Below are 15,450 nucleotides of genomic sequence, written 5' to 3' on the forward strand. Positions count from 1 at the left end.
CAGTATCATCTACCATTCAGAGGTCACCTTTCTGACCCCTCTTCCTCAGTGCGCCGGCACGTACCTTTCCCAGTGACCGTTCTGCTGTCCTTCAATCCCTGCCCCTCTATCATGCATTCCTCACTCCCCAGCACAGGATTTCAGCTCTATAATCTCCACTGACAGGGACACAATGACCCAGTACAATCCCTTCAATACAGAGGGCCATTATGGAGTCAGACTCCATCAACAACCAGATCATTGATCACTTATTGGGGCCACTGGCCGGCGAAAGCCATGAACCATTAAGAGCAGCCCAGTATCGATCCATTCTTTACAAATACGCAGTGAATTTACATCTCTCTGCCCTCTCTCCATAAAAGGTGAACAATGATCCATCTTGTACACAGAGGCGGAGCAGCACACGTGATCTTCAGAGAGAGGGGACTGAAAACAAACTCAGAGACTGGTGCTGCTTTCAGGGTGGAGGAGAAGGCTACATTCAGGCTCTCAGCCAAGAGAACCTCCATCTCTCCGCTTACATTTCACTGCGTCTGCATCCACGATCCTGGATGATTCACCTCTCCATCTCACATGCTTTGTACATGTAAATTTGCACTTTACAGTTCTGTGTTCTGGGGTCTGCACAAAAAACTGCAGATAGATGAAGGGTATAATCTAATCACCACTGCCATTATGCACACTACTGCCCCCTGCTGGATTACTGTGGTCCCCGTGGTTCTGCCGGTCTCACCTGGCTGGTGTCTGTCAGGTTGCTGGCAGCCGGGCTCTTCTCACTCGGGATCTTCCATGCTTTCTCAGAGATTTCTGGCTGGGGCTGGGCCTCCACCCATTGCTCCTCTGAGTCCTGAAAGGGTACGAAGCAACAAAACCACCTAGAATTACAACCACTAGAACTGTTGTGCTTGTCATTTTTACCCTTTACATCAGCTGCACATATGTCAGAGTACCTTTTAATTCTTGAACAATTGAACTTGAACTTGACTAGAACAGTGTTACAAAAGGAAATGGTACACCTTGCTCCAAAAAGTAAAAACAAATGAAAATTTGACAGTAGTACTGAAAGGTCTTATTTTACAACTCTGATTAGCCAGTCATTAAGAAAGAAATGGCTTATCAAAGAATGTTAGAATGGCAACAATGGAAAGATTTCAATTCTAAGAAGTGCAGATTTAATTTTATTCATTGTCTCCACTGGCCTTGCTGGGTCCTAAGGCATTAATTAGCATTATTTCATTCACAGAGCTTAACCACTGAAAAACTCTGGAGAAATTTTTTTTTGAACAGTCATCTTACCACCCCAACCAAGACATGATCACAACTGCTTCACAGACAGAAAACAGAGACAGTGCACTGTCTGGCAGTGAGGCCCATCTCCCCTGGCTCTGACCACAGTTTCAAAGACTGTGTAAAACCTTTTCCCATGTGAAACCACTCCAGACAACACAGGTGTCCAGAGTCAAAAGGAGCATTAAAATTCTGTCCCTGTATTTTTCCCAATTTCAGTGTGACATTATTCAATTACGCCCCATAACGCGTGACGGCCTGTAAGTGAGACAGCAATCAAGTCTCTCACAAGGCTGACTGTGTCCAGACTCCTGTCTGGCTAATGCGGAGTCTGCTTCGTTAAAATGCCCTCACTACAAGGGAGGAAGCCAAAGGAGGAGCAAAGCCTGCCCTGATTCAATCCCATACTATTTCCACTGTGGCCTTCCAGCAGTCAAGTGAGGTCGACACGACCTGACACTCCTAGGCAAGGTGAAGGGCTCATTTTCATGTAAGCAGTGTAAGGTGTGATTGAAAACACCTGTCAACACCAGAGAGAGAGCGCTGAACAATTACCAGTGAAAGACTACCCTGTTACAGGGCACTCCAAGCCAGGTGGCTTGAATATCTTAGAGCACATATAATGTCACTATTTGTCTGAGATGAATTAAGCAGTTTTTCATAGAATGTCATTCTGCTCCAATGAGCAAATGTAGAAATGTACTAGAACAGTTAATTAGTATTAGTGGTAATCACACAAGGACATTTGTTAACAGGGTTTATAACATTAAACTAATGTGAACAACTGCCCAAATGCCCTACAAATGATCTTCAGCGCTGTGCCGTAGCTATGAATTATAAAACCTCCTGCCTTGCTTGGAATACACTGGTTGTATTTTTTATCAAACAAACTAAAAAATGAATGCTGGTAGCTTTGACACGGTGTAGCACACTGCAAAGCTTATCTGTGAACTCTCCATACTTTATTAAATCCCAAAATACACAGAACTACAGACAGATGAGACCTCACCGTCTGATATCACAACAAAAGGGGTCTGATGTACAGATAATGATACTGGAAGGAAAAAGAACACTCATCTTTCATACTTCCTCTCTTCCTCTCACACTCCTCTCTCTTTTCTCTCTCCTACCATCACTCTGCCTCACTCTCCCACCCCCCTCCAACCTCACTTTCTCCCGCTCTCTCTGCTCTCCTTCCTGTTATATCCTCCCTCTCTCCATCTCAATCTCTCTCTCTCTCTGCACTACGTACAACAGATGTGACTCGAGTAATTCTCTCTTGGGACAGCTACAATTGCCGCAAGCATCACAATATCTATCCTAGTCTGAGCTTAGTTAACAAAACCCTTCCTTTCCTTGCTTTGTTTGTAATATTGTTGTATCTGTTATCACTGCCTTGAAATCAGGGGTGACCTCAAATCAATAAATATGGTTTTATAATTGATTGAATAGACAGATCAGAGCATGGGTTCCCTTCATATGAACTGGCAGGTGAACCAGCTTACACAAATACACAGCAGCAGTGTCTCACTGGGAGTCCATTTACCACACAAGCTGTGGATGGCAGCTACAGAGTGCTTAACACATCTCCTTGTCAAAGAGCATTTTCTTCTGAGGGCGCACATCTACCCACTGCGTCACTCTCCGATTACCTGATGTTACTGCATGACTCTGAAGATCAGAAAGAACAGTCCTAACTGAAACAACCCCAAACTTGCCATCCTCTATGAAATCTGATCTGTATGCGTATGTAAAATTACTGTGACTGTGATAGTCTCTCAGTTGTAGGTTCTTTTTTTATCTTTTTCCCTTCCATTTCCAGTGCATTCTTCCCCTCACTTTTAACTTCTCATTTAGTTCCCATCTAAGGATTAATGCCAGAAATAAATCTAAGATAAAAATACTGAAATACATGCACCTGAAAATTGTTACCTTCAGTATGTTAGGTTAATTGTATTTGTCACTGCTAAATGAACTAATATTCTAAACATTTCCTAAACTCAGTGTGTTTTGGTGAGGTCACATGTCTGAGTGCATTCTGTGCTACCTAATAATGTCGCCTGTTAGTTTTATTTCTTCCCCCAGCAGAATTATAATTTAAGATGCTTCCTTCATTTCCCTGTTGAACTTACAAATTGACCCCTCGGGTCAGATCTATAAACCTGTTGATTATTGGATGAAATGGAAACACCATTATAAAGTTTGGGGTCAGATCTATAGAACAGTTGGATATTGGATGAAGCGGAAACATCATTATAAGCCAGGGTCAGATCTGAACTTTGCGGCTAGATCTATAGACTGGTAGGTTATTGGATGAAGTGGGAACACCATTATAACCTTTGGGATCAGACCTATAGACCAGCTAGATTTTTGATGAAATGGACATTCCATTATAATTTTGGGTCAGATCTAAACGTTGGAGCCAGATCTATAGACCAGCTGGTTATTGGAATGCAGTGGAAACACCATTATAAATTTGAGGGTCCGATATACACACCAACGGGAGGCCTTCATCTACTAAACCATATAATAGTCCTTTCTGAAGCTCACACTGGTTGCTGGTTGCTACTGCTAGCAAATGCATGGGATATGGCAGTCTAGAATTAGGGTCATTAGTTTCACTTTTTTAAATCTTCCCATGACACAAAAATGTTGAATTGTAATTAACCAAAGACTTGTGACGTATTATTATATATGGCCATGTCATAATGATTTAGGCAGAATAAAGAATACAGACATCATAACAGGCCAGTTTAAAGAAAGACAAACTGTGTCCTTATCTATGTAACACAAAATAGCGTGATGGGCTGGCCGTTCATTATCTTTTTTGAAACCTCAGCTGGGTGACAATGGACCATTTGGTTTGAATAATTATAAAAAAAGGAATAATGGTGAAAACTAAACTCTCATCTTCTTTACAGTAATGACAAACACATTTACATTATCCACAAATGTACAGTAATATGATCAACTTCTCTAACTTTGGCAGGCTTCCTATTATCCTCAGAGTGCAGTTCCAGGTCAGGTTCCATGATACGATGAGAAATGATCTCTGAATCAAGCCTTTAACACAGAGGGGTGCCAAATCAATTCCCAGAGTGCTGTGCGCGTGCAGTTTTTTTTTCATTCCAGCTACCTCTCCTGGTTTAATTGGTCCAATTAGCAAATTAGTCATCAGCATTTACAAGTACAAATTTCTCAAAATAAACTACAGATATTTCCCAGTAATTTCCATACATTGTATTCCACATATACAATGTCCAGCTGTGATGTAGCATAACAGAAAATAAACTCAGTAAGTGATTGGGCAGAAGTAATTCAGAGAACCATAAACAAAGGAAATTAGTTCTACAGCCATGCCTAAATGCAATTTCCAATTGTAACACTTCGCGATTTACAGCAGTCATGAATTTTTCCTAAAGGCTGCGTTTAGTTGGCATTAAATATTCCCTTCCATGCAAGATCAGGACGTGTTAGGGCTCTGGGTCAGTGGAGACATACGAGTTCAGGCCTGAAGTATAGTTATGATAAATGCTTATTATACCTAACACAGCACTTACAAAGGTGTCCTGGCACTCTTGCGACAATACGTCCTTTGGATAAAGAGGAAATGATGTACCATTTTCCAAAGGGACGTTTATCAATGTGGTGTTACACTTCACTGTGCAACAGACATTTCAGAGGGCCTTCTGTCAGAGCTATGAAGCAGGTCATTTTCATCTTTTTTGCTCATAAACCCGTGAACCTTTAATCACCTCAGGGCCACTTCCAGCAGCTGCTGAACGCACAGAAGACATTTCTATAAAACAGAGAACTTCGGATTCAGAATAAAAATGCTGTTTCAGTTCACTTTTATCCACTCCTAGCTTTGGTTAATTCGGTTAAACATGCAGCCAGCTGTCTCTCATTGATTGTCAGCTCAGTTGTCTCAATTTCAGCCTGTCTTTAGAAATACTTCTTACAGCCAGGCATCTGTTTATGTGATGTCCAAAAAGGAAAAAGGGTTTATGAAGCAATGAAAGACCCAAGCATACAAATGAAATAGCACATTGCGGGTGAGGAAAGAGGAGTCATAGTGGTAACTTCTTCACACCCTACTGCAACACAAAGAAGTGGTGAAGCTGCTATCAGGATGAAGGGCAGCCGTACCTCAGAGCTGTCGCTGGAGTCATCCTCCTTTGATGTCTTCTTCTCCTTCTTAGCTTTCTTCTTCTTCTCCTTTTTGCTCTTTTTGGACTTTTTCTCCTTCTTCTTTTTGCTTTTCCCTGAATGCTCCTGTGAGGGAAGACACATACGCTCACATCCAGTTTAAAATAACGAATTAGGGCCTGACAAAAGGGCCCTCACTGAACGCTGAAGACGCCCTGCTGAGTCATTGTCGCTGACATCACTGTGACACGCGAGTCTTTCACACCAGCTCTCCCTTCACTCCAGCCACTGCAACAAAACAACTCACCAGACACTCTAAGAAAGCAAAGGAGACAGCGAGTGACAGAGAAGCAGAGACAGAAAGACAGGGAGCGGGAGGCAGTACTTGGTTTCCCATGCATATCTAACCAACACACAGCATGTCTTGGCATTTCCTCATTACTTTCCTAGTTGAAAAATAGTTTAAAATGGTGCCTATAGATAGTGGAATTCCTTCATTAATTTAAATTGCTTCAATGAATTAGTGCTGTATGCACAAAATTTGTTTTACTTTTATGCACGCGTCAGAGGGGATCTGTATAAGCCTGATATGGACAGCCCTGATTTAAATGTTTGTCTTGGAACAATGAAATGTTTGTCTTGAAATGATACAGCTAAAACTACAACAAACAGAAATGATTCAAAAACTCATAAACTCAAAAACTTTGAGCTCATTTGTTGTAAGCACTCAACAACGCAGAGCACAGAAGCCTGCTCACAGTGTGAAGGGCACTGGGTGGACACAGCTAACCAATCAGAGGCTATCCTCCATTTACAGTAAAATATATGCACTGATTCAATTCGTATGTATACAGAATGGGCTTGCTACGTGTAAAACATGTTCTTTAACCATTCAGAGACCTGGACACAAAAACATCTTTCTGTCTGGTTCAACTCGTTTAACGTTAAACCCTCCACACTGTGAACTCTTTGACTCACCCTGCCCTGTCCAGTGCCGTACACTGAACTTCCGGGCAATGCATGTATTTGTGAACTCTGATGGCCTTGGCTGCACAACAAAACACAGCACAATGGTACTGGAAGAGGACAGAAAAACATTACTTTTTGATGAACTGACTTTTTGAATACGAATGTAGTTGTTTTCTACAATAGGTGTCTATTTTTATAACCTAGAGAAAAAAAACATCTTAATACTAGGACATAGCAGCGCAATCTAAAAACATGCTGTGTCCTATACACATATAACACAGACTGACCGTCCTTTCATAAGGACAGACTATTCCTACTGCGTCAGAACCTCTCCACAGATCTCAGCCCATACACACCCAGTGCCACTCCATAATCTTTCCTCTTTTTTCTCTAATAAAATCCAGTACTTAAAACTCAAGTCTTTGGGCTTATGGATTTTTCTCATGTGCTGTACTACTAAGGGCATCTTAAGAATGATTTCTGAGACAGTTGCTGTACGCTGCACACACTAAATAACACCCCTCCACACACATTAATCTTGACTTGTCTTTTTACTGTCATTTTAAGAGTGATTGCGAAACAAGCCTACAAAGTATTACACTGATCTAGAAGATCAAGTCCTCTTTTCTGCCACACCAGGAGCAGCAACTTTCCCCAACGGATTTAGAAACAATTTCAGCTGATTTTCATTCTGAACTCCATACCCCCCCTCTTCTCCTCTCAAGAGAGGCTGACTCAGAAACTGCTTTTCAAAGGACTTTTACTGAAAGGGCAACAAGACCACTTTTACAAAAAACTAAACCCAGGGCAATAGTTTAGTTGGACCAAGCACATATTAAAAATGTATTTTAAACTCTGGATGAGCTCTGTTCTTGCATTAAAACTTTTTTCCCTGGCATTCATTTTTAAGGGAACAGACCTACAGGTAGGGGGCGCCCTTTTAAGCCATCGTAAACATTGACAACCCCCCCGACTCCCATTTTGAAGGAGACAAGCAGGGAGCTGGTGGGTTATCATCCTCGGGACTCGGTAGCCAGTTCCCATGGCGACGTCGTCATGGAGACAGCCGGGTGAAGCCCTCACCTTGTCCAGCTGCTGCAGCCGCAGGTCCACCTCCGGCAGCATCCAGGTGTCCTCGCCCCTCGCCCGCTTCAGCTCCTGCCTCCGCTCCTCCTGCTCGTACTTCTCCTTGGCCTGGATGCACAAGGAAGGCACACGTCTCAGCCTCACCACAGGCCAGGGCCCCTGACAGTACACCCGCGTTCAATTACCTTTACCTTCCTTAACCTCTGCTGCAGCAGCCGGCAATGCCAGACCTGAACGCGAGCCTTTAAGATCAGTTCAGCCGGACGGCAAGTACATTAAACAGAGGTGCAGGTCAGTTAACTGGTGGTTTCGAAAGGATACTGCCTCCAGCATCTTGCTCATGAAAACAACAGGCGCCACTAAACATTCCAAACCCATAATCCTCTGCTCAGATCATGGGTTCAGAGCAATTAAGGGCACCTAGGGTGAAACACAACCCCAAAGTAAGACATTTAGCTGGATGTACATCCATACATTATATATATACGTACATATATATATCAGTCCCGTAAAGGCCAACTACCTGGTGCACAAAACACATTCTAAAACGTATCAGTGACTCACTGCTATCACGCTGTTGTCACCAAAGATCCCACGGCATTTATTAATCCTGGCATCCTGGTCAATTTCCCAATCTGCCTGTATGAATCTGGCCGCAGACTCGGCCCCCTGGGACTGACTGCCTGTGCAATCCTTTACATTCCCTACACTCCTTTCCCCCCCAAGGCTGTCACTGCAAAAGATAAATGAGCTCGTAGTTGACCTTCCTGGCTAAATAAAGTTTAAACAAAACTGTTCCAGGGACATTTAAAAATACTTCCAAGTTCCAAGTGATATATGAATGCAAAATACTAATAAGGTGAACTAGTAACTTTTTCCCCAGAGAAATACCATAGGTGGTGTACTTTATTAACTTGGCACAAGCCCGCACACATCACAAGGTGTGTGTGTGTGTGTGTGTGTGTGTGTGTGTGTGTGTGTGTGAGGGAGGGTAATAGGTGGGCCCTCCCAAGAGGCACACAGCTGAGATGAAACTGACATTAGAGCAGGATAATTAACTAAAGAGCTCATAAGAGCAGCCAGGGGATTGGAAATTTTAAAGTGAAACTTAAATTTTGAACAAGTGCGATTAATTCAATGCTGTGAATCTCTTTCTCTGTCTCTGTCTCTCTCCCTTTCTTTCTCACACACACATACGCATGCACAAACACACGCACACACACCACACACATACGCATGCACACGCACGCACACGTGCGCACACACACACACACGCTCACACACATATACACAATGTGAACTGAACGAGGAAAAACATTGTCTCCATCTAATTTATCATTTGCGTTCTTAATGGTGCCTAACCCCTTGCATCTCGCTCTCGATCTGACTCATACTGGGGATCATTTACCCCTCAATATAATATATGCTCAATCTGTCCCACACGTTTCGGATGTTTTTCAGCAGTCGTCAGCAGCAACACGGGCTATTTATTTGCTCTATCGTACCCCACAGGACAGATACCACCTTCACTCAATTTGCACAGATCCGATCGTTTCCTGCAGGAAGGCCATCCATCACAATTAGAGCTCATTCATCCTGCAGTACATGTTTATAATACAGAGGAACTAACACAGCTGCTTGAGAGATAACAGAGCTGGGATGCAACAGGGGCACGTCTCTGACTCAGAAGCCACACTCCACTCCAGCCAGTCGCCCCTACAGATCAGCCCACCCATCCCTAAAGCTGCCCTTATGCCACCCTGCCACCCACACCTATGACTTAACTAACCCATCCCTAACGTTCTACCTATGACATCCAGCCACTCACCTTCACGACTCAGGGGGAGCCGTAGGGATAGGTTGTCTAAGTCACATGGGTGAGTGACTGTGTGTCTTAGGGGGAGCTTTAGGGATGGGCTAGCTAAGCTGCTATCATTACAGCTCCCCATATCATTATCATTATCATTCTCACCATACCATTCATTCTATACTACAGATAACCCCACCATTCACATTCATGCATTAAGATCGTGTATCAAATTACACTGTGTGTTCCATGACAACATCCATGTCGGAAATCAAATGCAATACGTGTAGTCAAGTTCAAGCAACTGATAATATGCCTACACGCCATCTATTGCTCCCAACAGAAGGGACAAGACAACATTTTAACCTTAATGGAGACCTGACAAAGACCCATCAGGTCACAAAATGTCTTGTCTATAACTTGTTTGAAGTACACATGTGGGAGTATTAAAGCATGCAGGCATTCTGTTGCCTTGTCTACAGCAGTATCCATAATCGTAGCAGTGATTTTTGGATCTTGAACCCAGAACTCAAGTGCAGCTGTGTTACAGCAGGTGTGGCTATACGCCATGGGCTTCACAGCTCTGCAAGGAAAATGTGAGGTGAGAGTGGGAATCTGCACAAACTTGTCTAAAATTGTTTAGGACATTTATGGACCCATCAAAACAATAACTGCTAGCCAGCTAACCACCTTGCACATATTATTTAGTATTTGAGACACGTCTCGCTATGTTTGCCGTCTAGAAACAGCCAAACACAATTCCACAAAGGCAACCTGACCCAGGCTAGGTTTTATAAAAAAAAAAGAAAAAAGCTTAAGTTTCTGAAATAATGATTATTCATCAGACACAAAAAGTTTGCTTTAACGTCAACCACCAGGAAATACAGTAATTCGATTTGAGGTGAAGAATCGCGGGTTCTTTCACAACTTTTAGTATCAACTGTAATATCTTATCATGCTGAGATACTGAGATGCTGAGAACCCACCTCTCCCGGCAAACCACTGCCCATTTTGAAACTCGGTGTAACCTAAAAGCTTGACTCCGTCACACTGGCGCTAAAACGTCCATGCTCGTTTCCCTCTGGAGTTCTCCGCGTTTCTCCAGCTCGCCGTTGACGCACACACATCCATAACGCGTCTCCTGAAACGAAGCGTCAAGGTCTTATCTGCGGCAGGCAGTTTGTTTTGCGGACCCCAGCCGAGTCATTTAAGTGTCGAACGACAACAGGTATTTGTTCCGATAAGGTTTATGATGCTTGTCCATATATTAGGCCGCGGCAACAGTTTGACTAAATGAGTTTACCGACTTCAAGAAACAACATGCTAAATTACATTTTGAAAGGGGTGGGAAATCGATGGCGCACTGAGCTAGCGGTGCTGCCGCGTTAACGGAACTTTTTGGACACGATATAAAACAGAGATCAGATGGTCTCATGAAAGGGGAAATGTAAAATGCTGATTTATATGGTAGCCCATCTGTACCTTATATTTCCCATCAACTGAGGCTTATCAAATACTTTGTGCTATTCCTATATGACGGAGACTGGCTTATCAACCACTTGACAAAATAATCATGGTCCACACCTGAAGAGAAGCAACAGCATTTTGCTAAAAGTGAAATAGCCCCATCTAGTGGCTAATTATTAGTTATTCTCCTGTTATATAGTGTTCATTACTGAGGAGACGATGAGACAAGTTCCATTTTATAATGCCAATCGTCTCAAAAAGAGCAAGCTTCTGTGAGTAAAAGGTAGGCATACATATGTTACATTACATTGCATTACATGCTTTTAGCAAACGGTCTTATCCAGAGCGACCTCCAGCACCATTCAAGCCCTACCACAAGTTAACTTGTGAATTCTGGCAAAAGCCAAGTATACTAAAAACAACAGTCCATAGAACACAAAATCAAAATACATCACAATACTACACATAAAATTAACATCAAATACTAGAAGTAGCAGGTTTTAGGGGGTGGAGATAGAAGCTGGTGGAACCGAGATGAAGAGGTGGGTCTTCAGTCTGTGTCAGAAGATGGCCAGTGATTCCGCTGTCTTAACCTCCACGGGGAGTTTATTCCACCACTGAGAGACCAGAGGAGCGATCCCATCGGGTCGGGAAAGTCAGTTGCCCTGTAGATGCAGAGCACCGCGATCTTGAAGGAACATAGGGTTTGAAGAGGGGTTGTAGGTATACACTGTCCTGTATGCCAGCACCAAGGTTTTGAACTTGATTTAAGCGATAACAGGAAGCCATTGAAGTGAGATGAGGAGGGAAGTAACTTGAATATGTTTAAGGAGACTGTAGACAAGTCATGCAGCTGGATTTTGGATTAGTTGTAGAGATTTGATTGCACAGGCAGGAAGACAAGCAACAAGGGAGTTGCAGTAGTCCAGGCGTGAGAGGACCAGGGCCTGAATTAGGAGCTGTGCTGAATACATAGTGAGATAGGGGAGGATCCTTTGGATGTTGTACAGGAAGAATCTGCAAGCCTGACTCACTGCTGCCACCTGAGAGGAGAAGGACAGTTGGCTATCAAGCATTACACCACGGCTTTTGACAGTGCCATTGCTTGTAAAGCTTGTGGAGTCTTGGCTGAGGAAATGGGGAGGACTTGGAAGGGATGAAAAGCATCTCTTTTTTAGCCAGGTTCAGCTTCAAGCATTGGTCCACCATCCACTGTGAAATGCCTTTCAGGAAAGCTGAGATGCATGCAGAAACCTGTGTCTCAGACAGCAGAAATGACAGGAAAAGTTGCATCAGCATAGAAATGATAAGAAAAACCGTGGGGGAAGATGACAAAGCCGAGAGATTGGGAGGGAGAATAGGAGGGGCCTGAGCGGACCCAAAGGAGAGCGGTGTCATCAATCCCCAACGAAGCCAGGGCAGACAGAAGTAGATGTTGGAAGAAGAGCCTGCTGTTTATTTAGGATTTACCTGTTCAACACAGAATCACTGTTTTGCTCAGGAGTTGCCGCCGCAGAATAAAAAATGTCAATTTGAATTCAACAGGGAATGGTCTCGTCTCAAATTCCATGTCCTCTATGACTGAACATCTGAAGACTCAAATGCAAGCAGAATTTGATGTAAAGTTGTACTATTTAGGCTACATGTAAATGAAACCATTCTGTGCACAACTTTTAAGATGAATCTTATGAATTGTTTTTTGTAATCCGCCCTTTCCAGTTTTGTTTCTATAGTCCTAAAACAATGCTACACATAGACTTCTCATATTTTGGAAACTTGGATTAATACAATGAATTGTACCTGTTATGGAAATGTGATTGTTTACCTGGTTACCACTTTAGTGTGGGTTACTGTTATTCAAAATTCTGGATCAAGCACATGACATCTTAGGGTGTATAATAAGGACACCAAATAACACTTTAGATCAGAATAATCAAGTGCACTGATTGACGCACAAGCAGTTGTTCCAAGTATGGGCACTTCGTTCAAAATAAATAACAATTAGGCTCATGTTATACTACCTCATTGGATCAAGACAGAATGTGACTGCATGGAAATCATTTAGAAGTGATGGACGAAGGTTGAGAAAATACAGTTCTGGTAAAGCACGCAAAAAGTTCTGATGCCAGTTGCGATCTAATAGGTGTTCACATCCATTCATCAAACTATGAACAAATTAGCTAATTAGCTGCATGCTAAACAATATTCTGAACGTGATGGTGGTTCATTAACGAGCATAACGTTACAAGCAATTCATAACAACACTAATTTTTTCATACTCCTTACCTGATTCAACATGGTTGGTATAGATTGTCAATTACAGCTTGTGTGTCATAAATTTACACTGTATCTTGCTAGCTATTTCCTTTCAGTATCAACAATTGGCTAGACAACTGACTAGCCACAGTTTCAAAGTATTATACAAATACGCTGCTTATCTATTAAACGCCACAAGTGCATGACAGAACGTCTGGTAAACTAGTGAGGGCTGTTATGGTAAACTTGTGCCAGCAGATCAACACAACCAGGAAAGTCTGACCAGATGTGCCTAAACACAGCTTCACATCATTCGTAGGGCAAACGTCATGATACGACCCAGTTCTTGTGTCTGTTAGCCAGCTAGCTGACAAGCTAACTTAGTTAGCCTAGTTGGACATCTCGCAAACGGACAGGCGAGATTGCATAGTTAGTTAGCTAGCCAACCGCTAAACCTTCTGAGAGAGGGGAGAAATCAGTCACCTAACATAAACGTATAAACGGCGTGAATCATTAACCCACCACGTTTGTGTAAAAAAAAAATGCACTACCAAGTGGCTACCTAGCTGGCTAGGAGTCAGTCTTGTCATCTAATTTCATAGTCATTACTGCGCTGTTATTTTATAAATGCCACATAAGCAATTTAACAAGTACAACGAATTTTTATTTACCTTTCGCAGAACATCCTCTCTAGCTTTTCGTTTATATTCTTTTCTTTCTTCAATGCTTTCAGCACTTTCAAAACTCTGCCCGTAGGACGCCATGACACTGCCACAAATGATTTTAGCCTAACTATTTACGCTAACTGTCGTAAAAGCATTTACGACTACAGTATACTCTGGAACTGGAAGAGGTAGTTTAAAGATGTGAAATTAGTATAATTGGTGAAGATCAATGACATGTACATTTGCAATATTAGCTCGTTAACCTTAAAATATGACACGCCAATTTATTCGCAGGTATAAATCATACATTCGTAATATCTCAGTATATACACGTTTGTAAAAAAAAAAAAAAATAGCTCTGCCACGAAAAGTATTGATATAAACATGACGCCCTTACAATTTACATGTCCACATTCCATCACACAGAATCACTATCGCCCTAAATAATAACAGGCCTAAGCTGTTAAAATTTGGCCATTTATTATGTGGCCACATGAAGTAGTATCTTAAATCTCTGAGTTAAAAATGAAGTAGGGTGTACCGAAGGTAATGTTTTTATGGAATCACATCAGACCTCAACGTCTCAGGGTATGCTGTGCCAAACCTTAACCCTGCCATCCCAAAATTAAGAAACACCTCATGAAAAAATTATCATTATGTGAACAAAATCTTGGAATTACCCAGCACTGCATAGAGCAGGTCTGTACCAGTATCAGGGACAGAAGAACCTGCTTCACAACAGATGTGTAATATTCCATGAGGAGTGCTGGGCCCAAAAAGTCACTCAATGGTAGCTCAAAAGGTAGCACATCCCAAAAATGAAGATGAAAACGATTAATTACTTGTACACGAGATGCTCTTCCTTGTTCTTCTGAGCTACCACTGGATCAAAGTCTATTATAGATTATATATTACATATTTTATACTCTGACCATAGGTCTTAGCCTCCTCTTTGCCTTGCTCACTTAGCCACTTGAGAAATGTGAGTTACTAATACAAATTAAACATCATAGTGGTTACAGGATATCTTGCATATTAACTACATGAATTTTTTTTACAATAAGGCAATCATACCATCACTTGTGTTAGCATACACAAGCATTTGAAGCATTTGCCTATAAGTTTTAAAAATCACACCACACACAGGGAAACATTCCTTTTCCCCAGGTCTGAAATCCAATAATATACCCAGCACAGAGTGCCTCTGGTAATTCTCCAAGATTTGCTCCAATTATTTGAGGCTAACAAAGATGGTCTCTCCACATTTTTGATCAAGGGGCTGATAACCTTGAATCAATTTAGACACTTTTCTTCCCATTAAAGTTATCTTGTTAGACCTATCTCCCGATGCTGCCAAACAGCCTAGACTCTAGGACAACATGGCACCTCCAGAATACTGATAGCCAAGCTTTTCACACTGTGCAGAGGACCATAATAACCACACTCAACAGAGCCTGTTCTAAACAGCTCCTCAGAGAAGAAGCATCTGGACTTACAAGAGCTGTGCCTTAGAGGCATCTACAATGAGAGCAAAACAGCCCTACTCACACAGACATTGCTCAGGAAGATCAAGATGTGGTTCTCAATGTTTGGACAAGACATAAATCAGCACTGTCATGCTGAACCATGGTGGTCAATAGAACTCTGGTGCCCCCATCGTCACTTAGAGACCGTTGAAAGTGATGAAAGGTGTTATATAAATCCAATACATTGCTGTTATAATAATGATTATTACTATTATTGTTTACCCTCCAAACATGGCTG

The 15,450-nt window shown here is 42.2% G+C and overlaps 1 protein-coding gene across 2 annotated transcripts in view; it reads right to left on the reverse strand.

Annotated features, from left to right (window-relative positions):
• Positions 1-13,785, reverse strand: part of cwf19l2 (CWF19 like cell cycle control factor 2) — a 43,981-nt gene extending 30,196 nt beyond the window's left edge. For both annotated transcript variants that reach the window (XM_036536917.1, XM_036536916.1), the window contains exons 1-4: positions 13,693-13,785; positions 7,489-7,599; positions 5,437-5,562; positions 734-847 (exon numbers count right to left, since the gene is read on the reverse strand). In XM_036536917.1, coding sequence (XP_036392810.1) covers positions 734-847; positions 5,437-5,562; positions 7,489-7,599; positions 13,693-13,785 — 444 coding nt within the window. The remainder of the gene's footprint in view (positions 1-733; positions 848-5,436; positions 5,563-7,488; positions 7,600-13,692) is intronic.
• Between the last annotated feature and the right edge of the window lie 1,665 nt (positions 13,786-15,450).

The sequence above is a fragment of the Megalops cyprinoides genome, chromosome 9 (assembly GCF_013368585.1).
Source record: "Megalops cyprinoides isolate fMegCyp1 chromosome 9, fMegCyp1.pri, whole genome shotgun sequence".
Classification (NCBI taxonomy): Eukaryota; Metazoa; Chordata; class Actinopteri; order Elopiformes; family Megalopidae; genus Megalops; species Megalops cyprinoides.